The sequence below is a fragment of the Aphidius gifuensis genome, linkage group LG4 (assembly GCF_014905175.1).
Source record: "Aphidius gifuensis isolate YNYX2018 linkage group LG4, ASM1490517v1, whole genome shotgun sequence".
Lineage (NCBI taxonomy): Eukaryota > Metazoa > Arthropoda > Insecta > Hymenoptera > Braconidae > Aphidius > Aphidius gifuensis.
This window is the reverse complement of record NC_057791.1, coordinates 6,697,149-6,719,284: the sequence shown is the minus strand read 5'-3', so window position 1 is coordinate 6,719,284 and position 22,136 is coordinate 6,697,149. Positions and strand designations below refer to the sequence as shown.

Below are 22,136 nucleotides of genomic sequence, written 5' to 3'. Positions count from 1 at the left end.
GCCCCATGAAATATACAGGATAAACATGAAGTCAATTTACCAAGTCAAATATTTGGGACTGATCCCTCTTCAACGTTATCTCATGTAAACACTTGACATTTAACAGCATGTTAAATTCATCCAAGGTGTTTAACAGGTAAGCAAAAAAACAAAAAAACCATATGAAAACAAAATTTTGTGAGAAAAAAAAATATACTATCAATAAAAGATATTTTTTTCTACACAATTATGAGAACTATATTTCATATCTTGACTAATTTCCTTCCTTCCTTCCTTGATTTTTATATTTTTTTAGGTTTTCACCTGACTCAAACAAACAACATTTGATTATCTAATCTTGTTAGCAGTTTTATTTACAAGAAAAAAAATAAAAAAATAATTTTTGTAATCTTCGAAATGTTATTATACAAAGAAATCTATTGTTCCAAGTTTTTGTGTATGTTCTTTTATTCTGAACCACGAAAAAAATCAATAGCAAAAAAAAAAAATATATAATAATTCAAATGAACTGTTTTTATGTGGTAAGTTGAGAAGAAATATAGGGAAACAATAAATCCTGGTTATTAGCAAAAGATTACGTACATATATGTATTGCGATAACAAATCCAAAATAAGTGGTCCAATAGAAGCATTGTGTGGGTGATTCAAAAAAAAATAAAAAATAAAAAAAAACAGGGGATGTAAGAAGATTCCGACGCGTGCACATTGTTAGGGGAGTCAGATTAGCCAGAGTATCCTGATGTATGGTACTCAACCAGTGCGTCCATGTCGAATCAACGCTGATCTTCAATCTTCATCCCCAAATTTTTTTTTTTTTTATTTTCTTTTTTCTACTATAACATTATTATTCAATATTTTTTTTATCTCTCAATCCAGCTTCAATCAATTGATTGCCCAATATTAACAGTAATAAATATAAAAATGAAAAAAAAAGGTAAAAAAGAGATTACTTGAAAATTGATTTTAAAATATTCAATAATATTGAGCTCTAATTACCGTATATGAAAATCCGGTTTAATAATTATCGTTGTGAATTAAGGTCACGAGATATTGAGGTAGTTATATTTATGTGGATCATACAAATTTTAATCCATCCTTCTTATGACACACTCAGCATGAATGCATAGTCAATAAGATTCTTTCAATATATAAATAAAAGCCTAGTAACCCTACTCAAATTAAAAATTCAGTTGATAATAATTTAGCATAACTAAAGATAATATAATTAGCGTTATATAATTAGAATTCGTGCTGTTGTCGTTGAAAAGTCTTAATGGCTTTTAAGTAAAGAAAAAAAAGAAAAAAAAAACTTCGTCTTATTTAAATTTCTGTAATCATTCGACAGGTCGGTGCAATTATCGCCTCAGCGTGTGAATAATATCTTTTTTTTTTTTTTTTTTGTTTTAATTTTTTATACTTAGTCATTATATGCTTACCGTTAATGTATCGGGCATTTTTTTTTAAGTTTAAACTTGAGTATATAACGTATGCATATCATTTTGATTGTCGTCTTTCATTGGTAGTATATATGCAACTTGAAATGTCACCCACGTTGCTTTATGCGTGTATCAAATCGAGTGTTAGTTCATGAGCTAATGAAATTAAATATTAATGGATGTCTGTCGAAGTCAAACGCACCAATCGCAACCCCAACCGAGGAGTGTGTCTTGAAAAAAACGAGGGGCACAAAAGGAGCGGCATTCGCAGTTAATTTATTCAGGGGGCTACATGTGAATTGTGCAAAGGGATAGTTGATCTTTTTAATTTCCGAAATGCATTAGATCGACCTAGAAAAACTCTATGTAATATGATATTGGCTAGACGACATTTTGTTGATCCATGCATTATTATTTAGTTCAATCAAATTAAAATTTGAAAGTTTAAAAACTTTATGCAGAATGAAGAAGGAAGAAGGCAATTAATCAAAATATTTTTAGTGCTTTAGTTTTGATGTATGCACCAACACTGATAAAGCATATATAATTTTATCTTATTTTCTCATACGAGTCAGTAACTTTTTCAGTCGGTAGATGGTGAAAAAATGCTGGTGCCTGCGCACTTTGCAAGTGTAATAACGATTTTGTATTTGACTAAACCTTTGTGCTTTTGAATTTTCAAAAATAAAATATGTCATGATGTAAAACTCCACTGAAACTAGGCAAATATTTCTTTTATTTTGCCTAGACAAAATAAAATCAATGTCAAAAATGAAATGAACATTTAAAAAACACCCCATATAACTTGAGGTTTTTTTTTTTTTCGTAGCTATGTTCAGACGGATGAATAAAATTGAATAATTGAATGATTGACAGCTGATATTTATGATGTAATATGTACCATTACTATAAGGTGATTATTTGTTGTTATTTCAAAACTGCACAGACACCACCAATCCCTTCAATGTCGTAAAAAAAAAAAAACACATCACGCTAAGTTAGAACCCTGCGTTGTAGTTGGTTTCTTATCCCCTCCATCACGCCATACTTCTAAACAACCATCCCACTCTTCAACTCGTTGGCAACTTCACATGATACTTTTTTTTTCCGCAATTCTATTTCATGCCCGGGGGTTAGTATTAATCCTTTTTTTATTTTATCGAACACAACCTTACAATCACTTTATTTTTTTTTCTTTTTACTATTTCTTATCGTTTATTTAAGCTGCTCCATCCCCAGTCAAAAAACCATTGAAATCTTATGTTAGTACCTGTATAAAAATGGTTTCACTCTTTGCCAATATTATCCGAAAGACATCACATTTTTACCAGTCGTTGGCACCTCGTCATTTTGTTCTTATCTCATCCAATGCAGGAGGGAAAAAAACTATACAAAAGACGTGCCAATGACGAGATCATCAAATCCTCAGACGATTGAAAATTATACAGGTATCAGTTTTATTACATCTTGACACCAGAAAATTCTACATCGTGATCATCAAATTGTTTTTATTATTATTATTTTAAATATAATACTAATAAAGTATATAGACAGAAGTTTATGTAGATTGTTCAAACTTTTTTGATGGACAGTTAATGCAAAAGATGGTAATATCCGATGCATAATACATGTATAGACACTAGAATTGTTGAAGCTATAGTTGCGAGTAAAATATAAACTTTCAGAGTATATTTGTCGATAAAAAAAAAAGAAAAAATCAGTTTGAAATTTATAAACATTTAATTGTTGTTATAGTGTAAAGCCAGAATGAGTGACTTTCATATTTATTTTCTGTAAATAATATTTAATGCAAAGCCTGTTACAATTAAAACTATGAGTAGCTATGATTTCATATTATGTTTGAAACATTTTCTAATTAAAAAGTCAGTTTATCGATATTTCCATGATACACACATGAAACAAGTTGCAAATAATAATAGACAATGTTGTTATTATTAAGAAAAAGTAATTTAAAAAATGAATGAAATTGATTTAATTATTTTTTTCTTTTTGTCGAGTATTTTTGTTCACTTGACACGTGATAACTCATTTCTAAGCTTCTCCATTATCCAGACACTTACAGACTCCATACGTTAACCGTAAAAGACAGGATCAAATTGCTTCATTAGCCATGCAATATTTTATACAAATTAGGAAGTAAATTAAACTGAGTTTTTCCCTGCAAGATCTTACATAACGCTATTATTTTTTTAATTTTTTTTCTTTTACTTTTTCAGGAAGAGAGAAAATTAGTAATTAAAGCTTCCCTCGGTATCTCTAATGTAGGTACATGATAAATCGATCAAATAAATGAATGGAGAAAATAAATATATATATATATCTACAATGTTAAAAGTTTTAAATTAAAATTTTACTAAAACTTTTATTATATATATATTTTTTTTTTTACAAAGTACGTATATTAAAAAAATACCTACAGTTAAACTTGAAAATTAATTGTTTAAAAAAAAAATAATTTAGACTTATTTTGTCATTCAAATAATGTTAAATTTTATTTTTCTAACTGTGCAAAATAACTGGTTTAAATCTGGGTAGTGTGTTCAATGTTGAGACTTAAGATGTGAATTTTATTCATCAAATAAAAAAGAAATAAAAACATTCAGTCAAGACAGACGGTATATTAATGAGGTGCTTTTTAATCATATGCTCGTTAAAAATTCTTATATTCATTTTTGGTAATAAAAAAAAAAAAAAATGAAAAGTGGCAATTGCCATCGTAATATGTATGAGAGATCGATTGCAATCGACATTATTGATTAATATCCTGAGGCTGATATATATTGCAAATTGTCGCGTGCGAGTATTCAACCATCAGTTTTAATTCTATAGAAAATATTTTCGTTGAATATAATACAACCCGCATTCTATATCTCATTCAGAGTTTTAAAAAAAAAAAAAAAAATTTTTAAATTGGCAATGGATAAGGGGAGAATTTCATTTTGTTTATCGTGATCTATTGCATTCTTTCGGAAACAAAAGAAGATTTTTTAAAAAAATTAAATGAATAAATGAAATCGTTTAAAACGTCGTAATGATGTTCAGACATTTCTCTCTTAATTTTTTTTTTTTTTTTTGTATATACATTGAATAACGAATACAGCATTTATCTTGGATATACTATTGTGTCGTTTACTGTTTTTTTTTTTTTCATTTTCAACTCGCAATGAATCTTTTTTTCCTTTTTATTCTTATCAAATTTCGCGGTACCTTTTTAAGAGAAACAAAAAGCAACACGCTGCATTTTAGAGACTTTAAAATATACTAGATAAAATGAATTGGCAAGTTTTAATTAAGATGATATCATCTCATGCCCCCATGCTAGTGAGTGTCTCATTGAAGGGGCGAATAAGATGTGCGAACGAAGGGAAAATAATTTTTTTTTTACTTTACTTTCATGGTGAGGGATGGAAACAATGTTTCATCAAAAGACTTTTCGTTTTTTTTTTCTCTCGACTTGGTACAGGTTAAAAATTATTGCAATGAGAAAAGAAGGTGAATTTTTTTCTTTGTTTCGTGATAACTATTCATCATCTGTGACAGTTTTTTAGATAGCGAGTTACTGCCCTTGGGGTTCCTTAATGGAAGCCCTAATCTTCAATGTGCTTCTCTCATTTTTTATATTCTTATATATATTTAAGAATTTTTCTGTTTATAATGGAAAAAAAAAAACATTAAAAAATTATCTAGATGTATATGCATCGTTTTGTGATTTGATCAAATAGAATATATCATCTGTCACTCAAGTAACTCTTTCAAAGTTAATTCAAACTTGAAAATTAATTACCATCTGAAAATTGATTGTCGATAAGTAATTGTGTATTTGAAAATTTAATTTTACTGTTTCGTATGGTAGTAGTTAAAAGTCACTCAGCCAATAATTCAATAAACTCATGAATATATCAAATATATACCAAAAAGTTGTTTCTGAAAAGTGTCAGTAACATTATGAATAACTAATAATACCTTCTCAAAGTGTATGAGGTATTAAATATTTTCTTGTATAAAAATAAAACCAATAAAATGTAAAAAAAAAAAAAAATGACATCTTCATGTCAGCCATATGCGTGAATATGAAAATAAAAGTACAACCCTGAGAGAATATATTCCTCAGAAAATGAGCAGAAAAATCATCCCCCTATGTGTGTGGATATGTCTCAAGGGGCAACACGTGGTGGGAAGCGCGAAAATAAAGCCGCGAATATATATTTCATTTCTTTTCTATCCACGAAAGTACGATAAATGTAGAGTGTGACACAAGGCACTCCCCACAACATTGCAAAGAAAATCCTTTGGGACATTGTTGATAAAAACTAATGGGTCTTGCCAAAAAAAAATAAAACAAAAAAAAAAAAATTAAACTGAAAGAATATTGCGAGTGATTGTAACTTAAAAAAAACATAACTTGCAAAAGCTATTTTAAAATAAAAATTCGTTTTACCATTAATAAAGTTAAAATTGCATTTTTAAAATGATAATGATGCTTACAGGGTGTTGATACTCAAGTTGTGATGTTTTATAACGACATGAAATAACATTTTACTTCAGTCTCATAAAATATTTAAGTCTCGTTTTCATATCTGACTTTTCAGTGATACGAAAGTTGACAAAAAAAAAAAGGTAATATTATATTGAAGTGAAGAAAAATAGGTTCATGATAATTTAACCCCCAATATTTGACACATAATGAAAATGAGGTATAACATCTTGAAAGTCTGGAGGGTAGGTTTTCTCGATATTACACGGAACAAGTCTAAAATTTACTTGGCTATTATTATTCATTACTTTGTATATCTGATTGCGTTTAAAATTTGATATTTAATTTATCAATTGGACAACACATTAATCGCATGGTTATGTTATTAATGTTCAAATGTTTATGGCGAATACTCATGAGCGTTCACGTGGTACAAACAAATATCCGGTGTTTTAACCATTTGAACAAACAAAATAGCTAAGCTCCCGGAGTTTTGTCATTTATTTTTACCACATGGTCGTCTGTATATTTATAAAACAGTTTATTTTCAATTATAAATTAAATTGGTATTCAAAACGACGACAACACTTTAGGAGAAATATATAGCTGTCATTGATGGTGTTATGCTTGTTCATCATAAATACCATGACATGTAAATATCAAACCCCAAATAAGCGTTATATTATGAATCTTAAGATATTAAGTACTTTACTCACGATTAGATCTCTCATTGTGTCTTGTGGTGTCTGACAAGACGGTTGTGTTCACTCAGTATTTTAGTATGATGAGAAGCAAGAGACCCCAAGGTATATATATACAGACAATACTCATGCTAAAAGACAATTGCTTAGTGAGTGAAGAGACGCACTTATAACTGCTGTATAATTTCCTGCAACGACACCTTCATTGTTCATCCATGGCATTTCATTCTTATCGCTCTGTCGAGTGTTGTTTGAAGAAGTTTTAAGTGAAAGGTCGTGAGTACAATCAATAAGAGAAAGTGAGAAGTTTAAGATATATATACTGAATGAGAATAAAGAGAGGCCAAAAGGGTGCAACTTTAAATCAAGATTCGTAAAAAATATATTTTTTTCTTTGTTTGTTTATAATCAAAACAATATATTGTTTTCAGTTGACTTTTCAGTTGACCGGTTGTCTCAAAAATCAAGAAAAATCTTTGTTCAAATAGTAAAACTTTAAACGAGATAATTTTATCTCTGTGTCTTTTTATGTGTAGGTATTAAAAATGATGGAAATCATTGAACACCATGTCACATATGAGACAAGCTAAATAGTCCCAATTAAAAATTAATGTACCCCAAATAAATTTCCCTCGAAATTTAGGGGATATGAATATATTAAGTCCCCCTTTTATTTTTAATTTTTTTTAATTTTATTTTTTCAACAGCACAGTAGGTATATATCTCGGCAAAAAAAAATTATATATTTATACTCAAATTGTACACGTACGTTACAATAACAAAACATTCAAAAAAAATTATTATTTATTTTATCTATATACTCGATCGGGCTTCAATATTTTTGTACCAGTTCAAGTGGCATTGTAAGTTGAATGGCAAGCAACAGTTATATTTTACAACTACGTCCACTTCGATTAGCTGTCTTTGATACATATCAAAATTGATCATTGATTACATTTGAAATAATTTGTTAACAAACAAATCTAATATGTAATAATTTTATGTAATTGTAGTTACATAAATGTTGTTGAAATTCGTTCACCCTGTGTTATAAAAATACTAGGGGTTTCAAACGCTTATACAGAATTTTTTTTTTTTCAATTCTTTCGCTACGCAAGCCGACCGCAAAATCAGAACTGAATGAAAATAAGTGACACAATGCAACGGTCCGTGTGCTTCAATGCAGCATTTTATTTTGTACCCTAACTTTATTTTTTCTATGTATGCACAGGGAGAGTTAGAGAAAAAATAAAAAGAGAGAAATTTTTGTCTGTTCGTCGCGACCAACCCAATTTTTTTTTTTTTTTTTTTTTTTGTACATACATTTTATAGATGCATTTTTAAACCGGCACAACTCGAATCAAGCATTCATCGGTGTCAGTATATATACAGTAAAAATAAAAATAAAAAAAGCAGGTCGTTTTAAAGAACGCAGTGATGCGTGCAGGGTACAAACTCCCTTATTTATTGTATTTTCACCCCATGTGTATATAAAAGCCGGGCATAGAATGGTATCTGCATGTGACGGATCGGCATGTTTTTACCATCAAACTGAAGAGTCAAAGAATTTTACGGATCCATTGACCCCTCCCTTCACGACCTCTTCTCGCTCCCATCATTTATATTTGTTTTTATTTTTTTTAAACTCTAACATACATACAAACTTGATGAATTAAATAAAACTCATCATCGTTTATTTATTTATATTATCATGATCATTATACAATATTATGAAATACTAACTCTCATCAAGACCAAAAGCAATCAAGTAATTACCATCGACCTCCCACCAACAATCATTATTACGTCTTTTATCTTCCGCATCAATTGAGTTTTTTGTATAATGGTATTTTAATGAATAGTTTTAAATTTAGTTATTTTATTTTTAAATTATACGATTTATATTAATATACGAGGTTAGATATTTATTTAGAATATTTTTGAAAAAATTGAATTGTTATGTATAGCAAAAGAAAAGAAAGTTATTATGTGATTGATACAGTTATTTTTAAACGATTTAAAAATAATAACAGTTTTACTGTGATATATCGATTTTATTTTTGACGAGTCTTACTTATAAATATATGAAAAATAATACGAAAATAATAATTAACTTTTTAACTAAATGATGAAATTAATTGGTAAATTTCTCGTAATTTTTTTTTTACTATTAATCACAAAACTTTGTTTATTTTAATTTATATTTTCTTATATAGATAAAAGCCACGTTCATTCTTGAGGTTTCATTTAAATTGTTACCAACTTTTAATATACTCAAATAAATAATAAATTTATTATTGCAATAGATATTCAAAGATTGTCATCTTAGTTGCGGATTTAACGAAATATCTTTTCATACAATTACCAACGTTTTTAATCATACACATGACTGACTTTGATTATTACCAAATTTAGAAGCATTTTATGATTTAGTACTTTACAACAATTTCTCTCTCATACTTGAATTCCCCTCAAACTTTTATTTTCTCACCATTATTTCACTACATTTTCCAGGCAAAAAAAAAAAAGTAAATTCTTTTTTCCTATATATTTTATCGAAAGAAAAGTAAAATGGAAAAAAAAAAAACCGATATCTAAAGACCATTGTAAGTCGGATGCGTAATAAGTTCTACCGTAATCGATGATAGCGGTGCCACTTGATATCGGTTCAATTTGAAAATAAATTAAACTTATTTTCTCGTTCAATTTTGTTTTTTTTTTTACTTCGATTTTACGAGGTAATTTCCAAGCTTTAGGATGAAAAAAAAAGGATCTTTAAGATTGAACTTTGACAGTAATTGTAAATCTAAATTTCAAAGCTGGATAAGAATTTAAGATTATAAAATTATATATAACTTTAACTAGGAAAACATTTCAAATGATATTTTAAGTATTTATAAATAATTACGTTATTTTATGTATTTACAAAATTGGAGTTTATAATAAATTTGCTGTATTTATACTCATGTCACCAAGCTGCAATTACCAAAATGCCCAAAAATTTATTGAAAATTAATTAAACGAATAGTTTTATATCAATTTGAAATGAACAAAAATAAAAAACCCAAACAATTCCAACAATTTTCAAATTATCTTCAATAGTACATCGATTTGCATTCTCGTGGAAAGTTTGTTTAAGTATTTTTATTGAAATTTTTCCATGTAAACAATCCTGTAATTAAATTTCAATCAGAATAATTAAAAATTTCACAAGGTAATACCGTAGAGGAAAATTTTAATTTACCATATTTACTTTTGTAAATTGTAATTTGCAAAAAAAAAAAAAAAAAGGTATTTTATTTATATTTGAATGTAAAAGTACATGTAGGAAGTGACGCCCGTCAAATGTTAATGTTTATGTTAACTTTGTCGTTTTACTGCCATCTACTTTGTGGTTTTGAAAAAAAAAATAAAAATAATACTAATTTAATTTAAAGTCTATCTGTTTTCAGTGGTCCTCAAACTTGAAAATATATATCATGAACATTTATATTTTTGTTCAATGAACTTGATAAAAATTCAATGTATTTATATCGACTTGGTAATTCGTTACACAAGATCTCAACACCTGTCACAAACAGACGTCCAGTGAAGATGTGAATTGTATAAATTTTCACAGTTGGGCAACAAGATGATCGATTCTTGGTCGTCGTCATGAAATTTACCGTCATTAGTTTGGTTGGTTACCACTCATCTTGTCTTTTATTTATATATTTATTATATTTTATTTTAACTATGTCTTTTTATTCGTCTTTTCATATACACATATACACGACAATGTAAAGATTCCACTCACTGTTTCACGCAGTTTCTGCTACCCACATGTGACGACTCTTCGTCGCCCTTCAGAAACTCTATATCTTTCTTTTTATATATTTGTGCGTGTGCAGCAACACATATATATAAATGAATTCTCATTCCAGACGTAAGCATAAATACACTGATATTGAATAAAAATGAAATGAAAAAGAGAATAACATTTATATATATATGTATATACGCCTTCTTGCCACGAGCATCATCGTGGTTATTTTAACAACGTGGCAACCTCTTTGTAGCGCTAGACCACATGCTTGAAAACCAAGAGCAAAGTCTGTTCGTCTCGTTCTTAACTTAAAAAAAAATATATATATATAAAATAAATAAATAATAATAAATGAAGAAAGAAAAATACATCGACTTTTTTTCTCCAGTTCTTCTGCTATGCTTCTTTAGTAATTTTTTTTTTTTTACCTCCTTGTTCTCATATTTTTTTTGTAAATCCGAATCAGATACAAAAAATAAGACCGGTCCTCAAAAATTTTAGGTTTGATTAAATTTTTTTTTCTTTATCTTTTTTAAACTAGTTTTTTTTTTGTATTAATTTATTTAACAAATATTGAATAAATAAAAAACATGGTTGATTTTCTAGAAAGATTTGACTTGAATGCTTATATATATTACAAATGTTTTTTTGTTTTTTAATTATAAATACATGTTTGTTGTGTCTATTTTACTTATGAACGAGTTAAATTATTAATTGTTGATCAGATCTATTAATTTGATGAAGGAATTGACAAATTTATACTTATTTTAACGAAAAATACAACGAAATTTATGAAATGATATAAAGAATAATATATTCTTTGTTGCAATAAATAAACTTTATAGAATCTGTTTCCTTTCAAATTATAATAAAATAACACTTGTCAAATGAATGACGATGCTGCTTGTGACATGTCTGTTCTAAGACGTTAAAATCATATAATGCAGTGAAATATTTGATTGCAAATCGATCAGCTGTATAGATTAAACACATGTGGATATGTTATTCACCCTCGGTTTGAGTTTACTCAATTTTTATTTATAAAAAAACACGCGATATCGAATGAAATAAAAAGAAAAAAAAATTCTTTCAAGATAAATATTTAGATAAAATATTGACACTAGAAATTATTTATGGTTTGGGAATATTCAAATGCATTTTAGTCTTTTCTAAAAAATACAAAAAAAATGACAAACAACTCATTAGAAATAAAAAAATGTGATGACACGTGAAATGAGTTCTAGAGAATCACAAATATTTATTTTATATTATTTTACAATTTAGTGTAACTATGTGTATTTTTACCCTGATCAAAATTTTGCTACCCTGACTCACGTTTTATATTTAACATCAGCATACTTTAAAAATATGTCGCATCTATCTGTATAACACAATGATGTTTTTCAACATCATAACGTGTGGTCCATTTATTTAAATAAGGGCACAAACAGCTAAACAAGTTTAATTCTTTTTTGTTATTTAAATAGACATATATATGTGTTTTCCATGAAAACAAATACTTTTTCATACTTTTAGATAATTTTATTTAAAAAAAGAAAAAAAAGAACAATGGTTTCTTTTATATATGGAGAAAATAAAAATGTTTTTTTTTGGGTGTGGTGATTTGAAAAAGAAAACGATGTGACAACCCCACATTTTAAACATTTCTCATTCCTATAAGTTTTACGAAAAAGTTTCATCAACGCAAACTCATTCTCAAACACCACACTAAAGATTTAAACTTGAAAAGTTTTAACTTCAACTTCTCGTTTATTCTGGATGACTGCACTTTCCGTTCTATATCCAAATCCAAACTGAGTATATTTTTCTTTGTTTTTTTATTGGTATATTTCTTGCTCTCTTGTATTTACTTATGGGACATTTTAAAGTACCAGAAATCGAAATTTTACTCTGTTTCACCCTGACACAAAAGTTGTCTCTTTTACATTGTTACAAATATATATATGCTTTCATGGTTTCTTAGTGAACCATAAAAACATTTTCTCATATATTACCTCAGATAATACTCCATAGCAAATTTAGTTTTATCAGATAACAACGTCGATCCTCTTGTTTTTTTATTTTTGTATTTTTAAAAACAATAATAACAAAAAAAAAAAGTATAGATAAAAAAAAAAAACAAGTATAAAAAAATTAGTTAATGGATTGCAATGAATCCATAATGGATTCGAAATGTTCCGCAGTGGGATTTGAAAAAGTCTCAATGGATATAGTCCAAGTTGTTTTTTTTTTTTTTGGGATGGTGGTAAAAACACTGAGGCAAGCAAAAAAAAAGGAAAAAACAAGTAAAAATAATAATAAGAAAAAGATAGATAGACAGAATGGCTCTGTTGGAATAGAAGAGAAAATTCAGTAAGAGGAAAGTCTCTCTAGTGATGTCGTGGGGCGTGTAATACCCAGAGGAATGCAAGAAAAGATGGAAGGATAGATAGGAACGTTGGCGGCAGCTTTTCTATACTCTTCTTGTCATTCTTGCTTTGTCTTTTGGTGAAAAAAAAAGAAAATAAAAGAAGCAAAAGGGGTGTTTTTCCACTGAAGCAAAACCATAGTAAATGGTGAATCCTTGCGGAAAAGCTTTAGAGTCTTAGACTTTCGTCGGATGAAATGGTGTTTACGGCATGCTCCACCTACATTTTATATTTATTTATTTATTTATTATTTTTTATTTATTTTTTTTTTTACTTACAAGAAAATTGTAAATGAAAGTACAATGTTTTTCAACCCTCTCTTATTTTGCTATATTGATTTTTGATATAAAAAAAAAAAAAAAAATTGATTTGTATTCATGGGAGCTGTGATTTTTTTATTATATATTTTTTTTTACTTGAAATAAAAAATTTATTTTTAAACATTATGTCTTTTATTAATTTTTTACTATTTTTGAAATAAGATTTATTCTATTTTTCTATCTCGTTTGATGTTGTCTGTGAAATTTCTTGTGTCAAAAAAAAAAAAAAAAAAAAATCATATAAAATAAATTTAAAAAAATTGTTTAAAAAAAAAAACCGCGTAAATTATATTTCTTAGAAGACAATCAAAGAGACCGGTGCTAGTTATTTTTATCATTAATTATTATTATTATTTATTAATTTTTATGATTATTATTATTTTTATTTTTTTTTTTAAGTTTAACAATTTGGCCGGTTATTTATGCATAGCCAGCTTGAAAAAATAAAAATAATCAAGTCAATATATATACACGCGAACTAGCTAACAACATACAGTCAAAGTAGAGTTTTGGTTATCTTATATATGCTTGGATTATGCAGCTGTCGATCAGTGATTCTCAACTAGTTTATAATATATACTTTTATTTTATATATAAAATTATAAACAAAATGAAAAAATAAAAAAACTAATTTTTAAATTTCTGTTAATCAAATATTTTGATTGAATTATTTTTTTTAGTTTTATCAAAATTCATTAAAACCAAATTAAAAATAAAACTAAAAAAAAACAAAATTGAATGAAAAAAAAAATTATAATGAATGACTCATTGAAAATAACAAATATTCATTTTTTATTAAAAGTATTTTTATCGATCCTCTTGGCACTTAATTCTGTATCAGACAAAAAAAGTAAAAAAAAAATTTATTTTTTTATTTCCAAATTATTATTGTATTATTGATTTGTGCTTTTTTTTTTTTTTTATTTTATTTAAAACACACCCATCATGATCATGGAAAACAAGGACAATTTTAAATTTATAAAAAAAAACAATAATAGCAGTGGCTCAATGTAAAAGTAAAATTGAAAAAAAAAAAAAAAATTATTTTTAAAACTTTTTATTTTCTCTTTGATCGTCTGGGTACCGCGATAATGTGGCCATCGATAGTGTGCCTGGATTTGGCAATCGTTCGTAATTGCTTCGATATTTCACGTAAGCGGTTTAATTGATTTTTTTCCCCCAACAAAACGCAGGCAGCTTTAGCACTTGAAAAAAGTAAAAAATACAAATATACCTATATATTGAATGATATGGCTCTAGTAATATACGCACAAATTTTATATTTTCATTTTAAAACTAATTTTCAAATTATCCACGTATTTTGACATTTATTCAAACACACACTGTTGCAATAAACCGATAAATTTTTTTTCCAATTAATTTTTCTCAATCGAAATTTCTTTTTCTCACTGATCAACGTCATATTAACAAGAAACTAATCATCACCAGACGATAAAAGAATAAATAAAATAATAAACATCTATATATTTAATGGACTCTGATATTCTCATTGTTTGTAAATTAAAAATAAAATTATCAATAATAATAATAATAAAAAAATTCAATTCATATTAATATTATCATCGTTAAAATCATTTTTTTTAAATTTATAATAATCTTTTAAATCTTGAGTGTACTTTCGAGTGTCGTATTATCTTTATTATTTTATTGGCCGATAAAAGTTCTTCAAGAGCAAAAATTAACATATAAATTTGTTGAAAATAATATTATTGATAAAATAAAAATATAAAAAAAATTAAATTAATTGGACATTTGTTTGGCTGCATGAAGATACCAAAGTATCATTGCTTGTTTTTTTAAAACATTTTACGTTAAATTAAAAAAATAAGAGAAAACCAAGAAGAACCGGAAAACGAAACAAGGTATAAGAAAGTTTTCGACATAAAGGTCTCTCGATATAAGCCAAGTGTTGATAGTGTTTGTAGGTTTTTTTTTTTTATTTAAAACTGGTATATATGAGAATCAAAAGATTGTTTTAAAAAAATAAAAAATACAACAAACAAGAGGGGCAAAATGAAAAGAGAGGAAAAAAAAACAAGAATGATACTGATAAGCAGTTGATATGGAGAGTCTTTTAAAACACAAAAATACGAAATCAGCCTCATTACTTGTATCTAACCCTCGCAATATACCATCAGAGTTCTTCACATCAGTAAAAAAATTTCCAAGAATTTAACAGTGTGATCTTTCGTCTTTCGACTCTTCTCCCTCTTGCCACCAATACGCCATTTATATCCACTATCCAGCAATGTCAGTGGAATAACACTGTAACGTGTGGGACGTTAAATTTTTGGTCAAATGCAAATGATGGTGTCGTTTCTTGTGTCCTTCGGTAATATGAGAGTGTGACATATGTGGCAAATCGGGAAGAACTTTTGCGGGGCGGAAACGCGTAAATTAGGTCGGCTTACATATACCCATACACTCATGAAAATAAAAACTTGTGAATGCTTGTATGAAAAAGAAAAAAAAAATTAATTTTAAAAGCTAAAAAATAAAACAAAAAAAAATATTAAAAGGGTTAAAAGGAAATATGTATTAAAGCGAGGGCAAAGGTATTAACGAAAAAAAAAATAAATAAAAAAAAAAATACAAGCGGTTGATTATATCTCGAACGCAAACATATACGACCAAACATTTATATATATATTTTTTTTTTTAAACATCTTATTCATAGTTTAAAAAAAATATATATATTTTGTCATAAATAAAACAAAGAGAATAAAAATTATTCATATTTTTTTTTAAGAGCTAAAAAAATTTGAATTATCTTTATTTTACAATCGATAAAATTATGATGATATGAGGGATTTTATTTTGAGATGATTTTAAATTATATTAATAGTAAATATATAAACAAATGAAATATGTACGTGGTGTTTTATTGTTAGAGAACGAGAAATTTTTTTTTTTTTTTCTGTTGGAAGCATGTGACATCGATAGCAATCTTTAAATGTTGGACAAGTCCAAGACCCTTTTGTAATATAGAGTAACAAACAACACACAAAGTAGTCACAATCTGATGTCTATAAAAAGTTTTTTTTTTTAAATATATATTTATTATATCAACGCATGTTGAACGTCAATTTTATAATATTAAAAAGTTTTTTTATTATTCATTATATATTTTTATTTCTGTGAATATAATAATAATTTTTATATCTTTGTTATGTGTGGTGCATAAACAAGGTGGGTGAGCCCATCATCGACATTTTATATGTATATACATATATATAAATATAAATAATAGTATAATTGAGAATTGACGAGAGGATAGCATGCTGAGTGCGCGCAGTCTTGTTTATCACACGGAGTCAATTCGACAGATCTTGTCGGCATTAATGGGTATATATTTTTTAAACAGTGACTCTCAATTGAGAAAGTTTAAAATATTTAAATAATATTACGACAAAATTTGTACCACTACTTACAATTCAAATTTGCTCGTTTATTTTTTTTTTTTTAATAGTTTATTTGCCCTTAAAAAAAATAGTAAAGTTATCGAAATCTTCAATCGAAATAAAGCTGCAATTCAAAGAATTTATAAGGCTTGATGGAAAATGGCTCGTTAAAAAAATTTCGATTAAAAAAGACAAAATTCTATGAAATGAAAATTAACAAAATTTGGCTGTATCCAATGATTGTCATTCAAAATAAATATTATTTTGATTTTAAAATAATTTTTTTTTCATTTTTAATAGTACAAAATTCAAATGGCAGTTGGCATATTATTATCATGAACAAAAAAGGGGAATTTTTTTATAATGTTGGCATGACAGTAAATATAGACGACACGAGCTTAATGAATCTTTATGGGATGGTGTCGTGAACTTGTATTTCCTCCAGTGACTGACTGAACTTTTAACATCAACAAAATATTCACACATTGGCGTGATACATTATACCAACAACCAATCACATATTTGAAAGTTTAAAAACAAAAAAAAAAGCATTCATCAACAATAATATTTAAACGAATAAAAAAATAATTTTAACAACAATTATCATTGAATTTTGATGCAAGTAAAAATGATAATATATATAAGTTAAGAATTTTTATTTTTATATATATATTTTTTTTTTGGATCTTGAATATACAAGCTCGTGATGAAATGAACGTGCGAGAGAGTCATAAAAAAGTTCAAGGGCAGATATACGATGTCGACGCCACTGACACACACAGAGTCAGCTCATTAGCCTTTCTCGAGTGGTGGCGTTGAATGACTCTTTTTTTTATTTTTTTTTCCGTGTTGACGTATACGAAAAAATATATATACATAGATGTTGGTTTGTAAAATTTAAAAGAGAGCAATAAGAGGGTCTTAATTGTCCTCAACAATATCATCATCAACATATCATTATAAAAAAAAATAAATCAAAAAAAAAATGTTTGTTTTATTTTTGTTGAATAAATAATTGATAACTTACCAGGATCTGATGAGTCCAAACTAGTAGGTGCTTGTTGGCTCAATGGCCCTGGTGTACCACCACTTCCTGGACTTCGTGCATCATCATTTGCCCCCGCACCGGGATATGAAAGTGATGAAGATGGTGGCCTCTGCAAAAAAAGAAAAATAAATTTTTACGATTAATAACTAGTCATTTGTCATCACTTGATGAAAGTCAAAGCATATACTAAAATTTAATACATCAGTTGGTGTCGTTGTCTCACATGCGTGACACCATCTTTTACATCAAATTGTTTTTTTTGTTTTTTTTTTCTTTCTTTTTTTAATGGATACATGTTAGTAAGCCTGCTGGGATTGATGACTTGTAAATTTACGTTGGCGTACATCAGACAATATCAAGCAAGAAGAGTACGCAATGTGTGACAATTTAATATTAAGAGCAAGATATTGACCTGATATATAAACTCGAAGGGAGCTTAATCAACATGAACAACAGTGATTGATACCAACTCCCACGTGGGCTGTGTCAGTATACATAAAGTATTATATTATTATTTTATTTTATTTTTGAAATAAATAACAACGATTATTGTTTTTATTTTTAAAATTGTTTTGATTAAATTTAATGGCCCTGATAATGAAAATAAATAATTATAATTTCAATGTCAAATATGAACTAAATATTTACTTTTTTTGTTAGTATTATTTATGAATATTTAGTTGATTATTTTTCATGGAATATTCAAGTGTAGCCACAATGTAGAATAATATAATTTTTTTTTATAAAAATGACGTCACTTCCTACTAAACGCCCTGGATCAACATTTTTTAAGTGGTCAAGGGGGTCCCCAACAAACTATGTGACTTGTGTCGATGCAATGATAAACGGTTTAGTTGGTTGACGCTCTCGACGCGCACTCATTGTCACTTTTGTCACCCCTTCAATTCTTTTGTCTCTTAATTATTTATTTCAACCTTTTGCCTACACACGATTTCATTTAGAATGAATATATATATATATATGAGTACAATTTTTTTCTTCTTTTTTTTTTTAGGATAATTGACTCTTTCAAATATGTCATATACAATTTTTTTTTTTTTTTTTTTATTTTAATTAAATTTAAGACTGCGAGAATAACACATGTAATAATCATAACTATTTAATTTGACATACCGGATATTCATGTTATGTTATACAACAATTATAAATAAATCACAACCCGCATCATTGTTTATTCCCACCTTAATAACCAATTTAATATATTCTTCTTTTTTTAATTTACAACTTTTCAGTCATTAGATAGACACTTTTACTGTCAAAACATGATATCAATCAAATAAATTTAATTACTTGTAATAAATTTAAAAATAAATATATATATAAAAAAGGTTAAAAAAGATTTTTTTTTTTTTGTAGATTGTCAAGGCAAGATCATTGTGATTTTAAGATGAAAAAAAATATATAAAAACAAGCTTATTTTTAATGAATTTTAAATGTCGTAAAAAAAAATATAAATAAATCATTATAAATTTTATGATCTTTTACGAGTGTTTTTGATAAATAAATGAAATATTTTTAAAATAAAAAAATAGACTTTTTTTTGTATGCAATGTCGTTATTGTTTCTTCATTAATTTATATTTATATATATATTAATTTTTCATAATTTAATGACATATAATTATGCAATTTATAATAGATAAGTGGTGCTAGGAGAGTGTTGACTGGTTTATTGCTACGATACGTAAATCTTGGATACAAATTAATTTATTAGTGGTTATATAGTTTGTTGTGTGAAAGTTGAAGAAAAAAAAATATATATCTTGTAATAAAATAAGAAGATGAAGAAGTAGAGAGAGATATTAAGATCGATTAAATCGTGGCATCATCAGGAGTGTCTAGAGATTATCTAGACATGTTCAAAACCAACCACATTGCGAGCATACATATATATATATCCAATACATATTAAATTGCGTGGTTTTAAAATATAAATGTATATATAAAAATAAATAATAAAAAAAAAAAAAAGTGATTGTGTATGATATATGTATATACACATGAATTGACTGAAGATAGTTTTGAATTTCCAATGAATATACCACACACCGTTGTTACTTCAGGATCATAAATTACAATTTATTACTGTGATGGTGGCACTGTGCCTTCTGACCAACGGATTATCTTACTGTTTTATGTCAGCACCCGTACCCACAATTATATTTACATTTTCCACGCAATGAAATTCACACTGACAACACGATCATACATGCGGTAGCTTTCTTTAATATATACACACACTTTAAACATCAATTCATTTACAATTTCATTATGATTTTTATATTTTTATTTTACAGCTTTTAAAATTTTTATCTACCATGCCGACTGGTATAGTGTTGGTAAGGCAGTATGAAAATGTTTTGATTTATAAATTTCAATTTTCATTAATCATTTTTTAATTTATTGGCATGTTACTTGGGTAAAAAAATTAAGTCTTTTTGAGATCTCATAGAGACAAATTAAAGAAGAATTGAAGAAAAATTAAAGACGAATTAGAGATAAATTGAAAAATCAAGAACGAATAACTTTTTGAACTTTTTTTTCAATAAATATTTGCTTGTACCGACTCCGACTCGACGTTTTTTTTTAAATATGAATTCTAAGATTGGCCTAAATATGTGTAAATAAATTTTTTTATTTCAATAATAACACAATTAAATAAGTAAACATTCAAATTTTAAAATTCAACAATATCTACTTGCACCAGCTTTAACTCTGACCTTAAGTCCGACTCTATGTTGTTTTTTATCTGTTCTGTCACTGGGAAATTTTTTTATTGTCTATAATTTTTCTTCAATTCTTTTTTAATTTGTCTCTAAAAAATAAAAAATTTCTATCCGTCTCACAAACGAGATTTAGGAGAGATTTTTATGAGATCCCAAAAAGACTTAATTTTTTTACCACCAATTTAATGTTAATTAACACCAAGAATTGTTGATTTGTTAAATAATATAATTCATTTATTTGTCGTATAAAAAACTCGCTTGTTTATATTCCAAAAAAATTGAACTTATTTAGTTCGCTTCAACTGACAAAATCAAAAATATTGTGGCAAAAAAAATACTAGACTCATTTGGTTAGGCAATCACGGATTATCTTATACATATTTTAGTGTTAATTTAAATATTTTTATATTTATTTTTTTTTTATTCGTCAAAATATGTTCAGACACAAGAGGAAGAAAAAAAATAATAAAAAGAATATATATATACTTTGCAAGGCAATGTCCAGCGTAACAAGCATCCGCACCTGATCGTCAAAAGAATTTAAAACGATCGTATAAACGAAACAAATTTATGGCGGTCATAGGAAACCCAAAGACTTCTTTTTCATGTTACTGTATATATATACATAATATAATTTTATTATTTATTATTTTTATATGCCAGAAGGCACGAGCGTACATGAGTATAACATGCGGTAAAATTCGACACGTTTCTGGCTTTATATATATATGTATACTATTATTTTATTATTTTTTTTTTTATTATTTGTTTTGGGTTGTATAGCAGAATGACATATTCATATCGATCGTAAATATGGAATCTTTGCGGGTGAATGATCTCATGGACAGTTTGATAAAATTTCTAGTGAATATCTTGATGTGCTATATGTGTTTTGACTTGACGATCCTCAACTGTAAACTAACTGGCGAATCATCATTTTATACTGCCATTTCACTAACTTTTTTCAATATTATTTATTTTTTATTTATATTTTATTTTAGCCCAATAAAATGTATGCTAAAATTTAGAAAAAAATATATCTTGATGACCGAGATTTTTTAGATGGCGATGAACAACTCACTGCGGGTGACTACATCTCTTTGACAACTCAAGATTCATTGACAGTTTATTTAATGGTGATAGTGATCTTTTAAAAATGTAAATCTAACCAAGGACAAATTAACTTGACAAATAAGATACAAAAATAACTAATAAATAATCTAAACATTGAATAAAAAAATATATATAAAATTTATAAATGCAATTATTATAAATATATGCGTATTTGCATACAAAATGATGTTTTCATTTTATAGTTATGTTTATTTTAATAAAATAAAATATTAACGGTTCTAGTAACCTTTTCGTTATTCTCATACAGTCAAGTATGTGTAGGCGAAAGGAATTGATTTCACGATAGGTGCAAAGAAGGCCAAGATGTTGTAAAAATATGCACATTCAAAGATGATGTGCTTGACAAATGCCAGGTCGATTACGTGCATCATCATGTTCACTTTATTTCTACAATAAATATATATGATAAAAATCATGTGTAAATGATAAAAGTATATCTAATGAAATAAATAGTATTTTTTTGTATATTTCAGTCACATTTACATAATAAATAAAAAGGTCAAAGAATTATCGATAGATCGTTAAGGGTTTCTCTCTCAAAGCTGATGGATTTAATCAACATTCTTCCCTAATCACCATTTGGCTCCATCATCATTCTCC

At 27.0% G+C, this 22,136-nt stretch overlaps 1 protein-coding gene across 2 annotated transcripts in view; it reads right to left on the bottom strand.

Annotated features, from left to right (window-relative positions):
* Window positions 1-22,136, bottom strand: part of LOC122854945 (homeobox protein homothorax) — a 194,321-nt gene that overhangs the window by 113,487 nt on the left and 58,698 nt on the right. For both annotated transcript variants that reach the window (XM_044155982.1, XM_044155983.1), the window contains exon 7: window positions 17,636-17,765. In XM_044155982.1, coding sequence (XP_044011917.1) covers window positions 17,636-17,765 — 130 coding nt within the window. The remainder of the gene's footprint in view (window positions 1-17,635; window positions 17,766-22,136) is intronic.